General features: G+C 47.3%; 1 protein-coding gene across 1 annotated transcript in view; it reads right to left on the bottom strand.

Annotated features, from left to right (window-relative positions):
* The window catches only part of Eef2k (eukaryotic elongation factor 2 kinase), a 60,426-nt gene that overhangs the window by 2,309 nt on the left and 55,715 nt on the right, over window positions 1–2,402 (bottom strand). The window contains exon 17 of the mRNA XM_026781149.1: window positions 1,860–2,038. Within this exon, the coding sequence (XP_026636950.1) occupies window positions 1,860–2,038 (179 nt within the window). The remainder of the gene's footprint in view (window positions 1–1,859; window positions 2,039–2,402) is intronic.

A 2,402-nucleotide genomic window follows, 5' to 3' on the forward strand; every position in this document is an offset into this window, starting at 1 on the left:
AAATCTTCCATATCCATCAGATTATAGTAGAAAAAAGTGATATATTCACTCAGTGACATATTATTTAATAATAAAAGAAATGAAGAGGCTCAATGTGTAAAGACACTGATGGCGTAAGTTCCATCCCTAGGAGTGGCATGGTGGAACAATCCTCTAATCTCCACATGCACGCAGACATAGATGATAAAAATATTTTCTTTTAGCTGGGCGCAGGGGTGCACATCTTTAACCCAGCACTCGGGAGGCAGGCCAGCACCATCTCTGCCTGCAGGCTGCCATGTTTCCTGCCATCAGTAGTGGACTAAACCTCTGAAACTGACAGTCAGCCCCAATTAAATGTTTTCCTTTGTAAGAGTTGTCGTGGTCATGGTGTCTCCTCACAGCAGTAGAAACCCTGACCAAGACACTGTGTGGGGGTGAAATCTGGTCCTCTTCCCTGCTGCGTCAGGCTCTGGCTCTTGATGCCAAGCTTTCCCACCATAACGGACTCTTAATCCCAAATCCTCTCTGGATGAGTAAGCCAAAATCAATTCTTCCTTCTTTAAGTTAGCTTTTGTTGGGGAACTCTTATCACAGCAACAGAAAAGTAACAAACATGGAGAAGAGTAGTCAGTGACAGAGGCAAATACGTTTCCTTTTCTGAGACAGGGTCTATGTAGCCCAGACTAGCCTGAAACTTGGAATTTCCTCATCAGCCTCCTCAATGCTGGGGTCACAGGTGTACACCATCACCACAGCTTTACAGGTGCAATGGGGGGTCCGGTGAGAGGGCTCAGCAGGTAGAGGCATTTGCTGCCAAGTCTGCTGACCCGAGTTTGATGGCTGGGTTCCACGTGGTAGAAGAAAGAACCGACCCCCACATATGCAATGGTGTGTGCACGCATTCACAAACACACAACGTAAGTCAAGATAGTAAGCCTTCTTGTGTATGGACACAAAACTCGTAAATTGGGAAGACTGGCTGTATCCTTATTTGATTTATATACATAAATTTTGATGTCTTTTTCTGTCTCCCTGCCCCCCCTTATTTTTTTAAAGTATTGGGAGGGGGTGCATGTGCCAGGGCAGAGGTGTTGAAGTCAGAGGGCAACTCTGTGGGGTCTCTTCTACCTTTACATGGGTTCTGATAATCAAACTTAGCTTATCAGGGTGACCTAAGAACCCCCTTTTTGTTGTCCCCTTATTTTCTGAGGCAGGGTCTCTTCCACTGAACCTAGAAATTGTTATTTCAGCTGGACTGGCCGACCAGCAAGCCCTCAGGAGGCACTGTCTTTGCCATCCCAAGATGGGGATTATACGTATGAATATCACATCCTGCTTTTAAAAGTAAGTAAATAATTAAAAAGGAAACAGAGAATAATATAAAATTAAAACAACACTGTGAGGGACTAGAAAAATGATTCAGAGGTTAACAGTGAAGGACTAGAGTTCAATTCCCAGCAGCCATGCTGGGCAGCTCCCAACCTCCTCCTGTAACCTCAGCTCCAGGGATCCGACATACTCTTCTGGCCTCCTCAGTGTTCTCTCTCTCTCTCTCTTTCACACACACACAACTAATAATAAAGTAAATCCCCAGCACCTTCATGGCAGCTTATGACCAGCTGTAACTGCAGTTCCACGAGATCCAACTCTCTTCTGGCCTGAGAGTATACACGCACGTAGGTAAACACTCATACATATAAAATAACATGTGATAAAGTAAAAATAAAATATTTGTCTGCGTACCATCTCTATAAAGACCCCTATTGGTGAAAGCGGCTCATCTGGGGACTTCTCCTAATTCCAGATTAGGAGAAGTCCAGGGAACTATAGACCTTCCCCAGCCCCATCCTACCCCAGGGAAGGTCTGTGGGCCTCACCTGATCTTTGGGGGTTCTTGTGCAGCCCGAACCCTCCGGTGAGCAGCATCTCAGCCTGCCTGGCCAGCAGCGCGTACTGGGGCTCGTCCTGCACTCCGTCGTACTCCCCACTCTCGTCGCAATCGGTTGTCTCCAGGGCCGTGTTGTACCAGTGTAGAGCCTCTGACCAGTCTTGGCACCTTGCCAGGCGACATAGAGGGGAGAAGCAAGGTGTGGGGAGGCAGAGGACCACTGAGTTGGAGAGGCAAGCCTGGGACTCCAGTGGGACCACCACCTCTGGTCCACAAACTACAGCACCAATGACCTCATCATCTAAGGGACACCTTCATGTTGCAGACTTTCTATGTTTCTGTTTCATTTTTGAAAAATTGAATTTGTGTGTCCGTGAGTGTGTATGCTGCATGTGTGCACATGTACAAGGAGGCCAAAGGAGGAAAGGGATCCACGGAGCTGGAGCTCCAAGTGGTTGTGAATTCCCTGTTGCGGGTGCTGGGAACTGAACTCAGGTCCTTTGGAAGAGCAGCAAGAGTGCTTCACCTCTGA

Source organism: Microtus ochrogaster, chromosome 8 (assembly GCF_000317375.1).
Source record: "Microtus ochrogaster isolate Prairie Vole_2 chromosome 8, MicOch1.0, whole genome shotgun sequence".
NCBI classification, from domain to species: Eukaryota; Metazoa; Chordata; class Mammalia; order Rodentia; family Cricetidae; genus Microtus; species Microtus ochrogaster.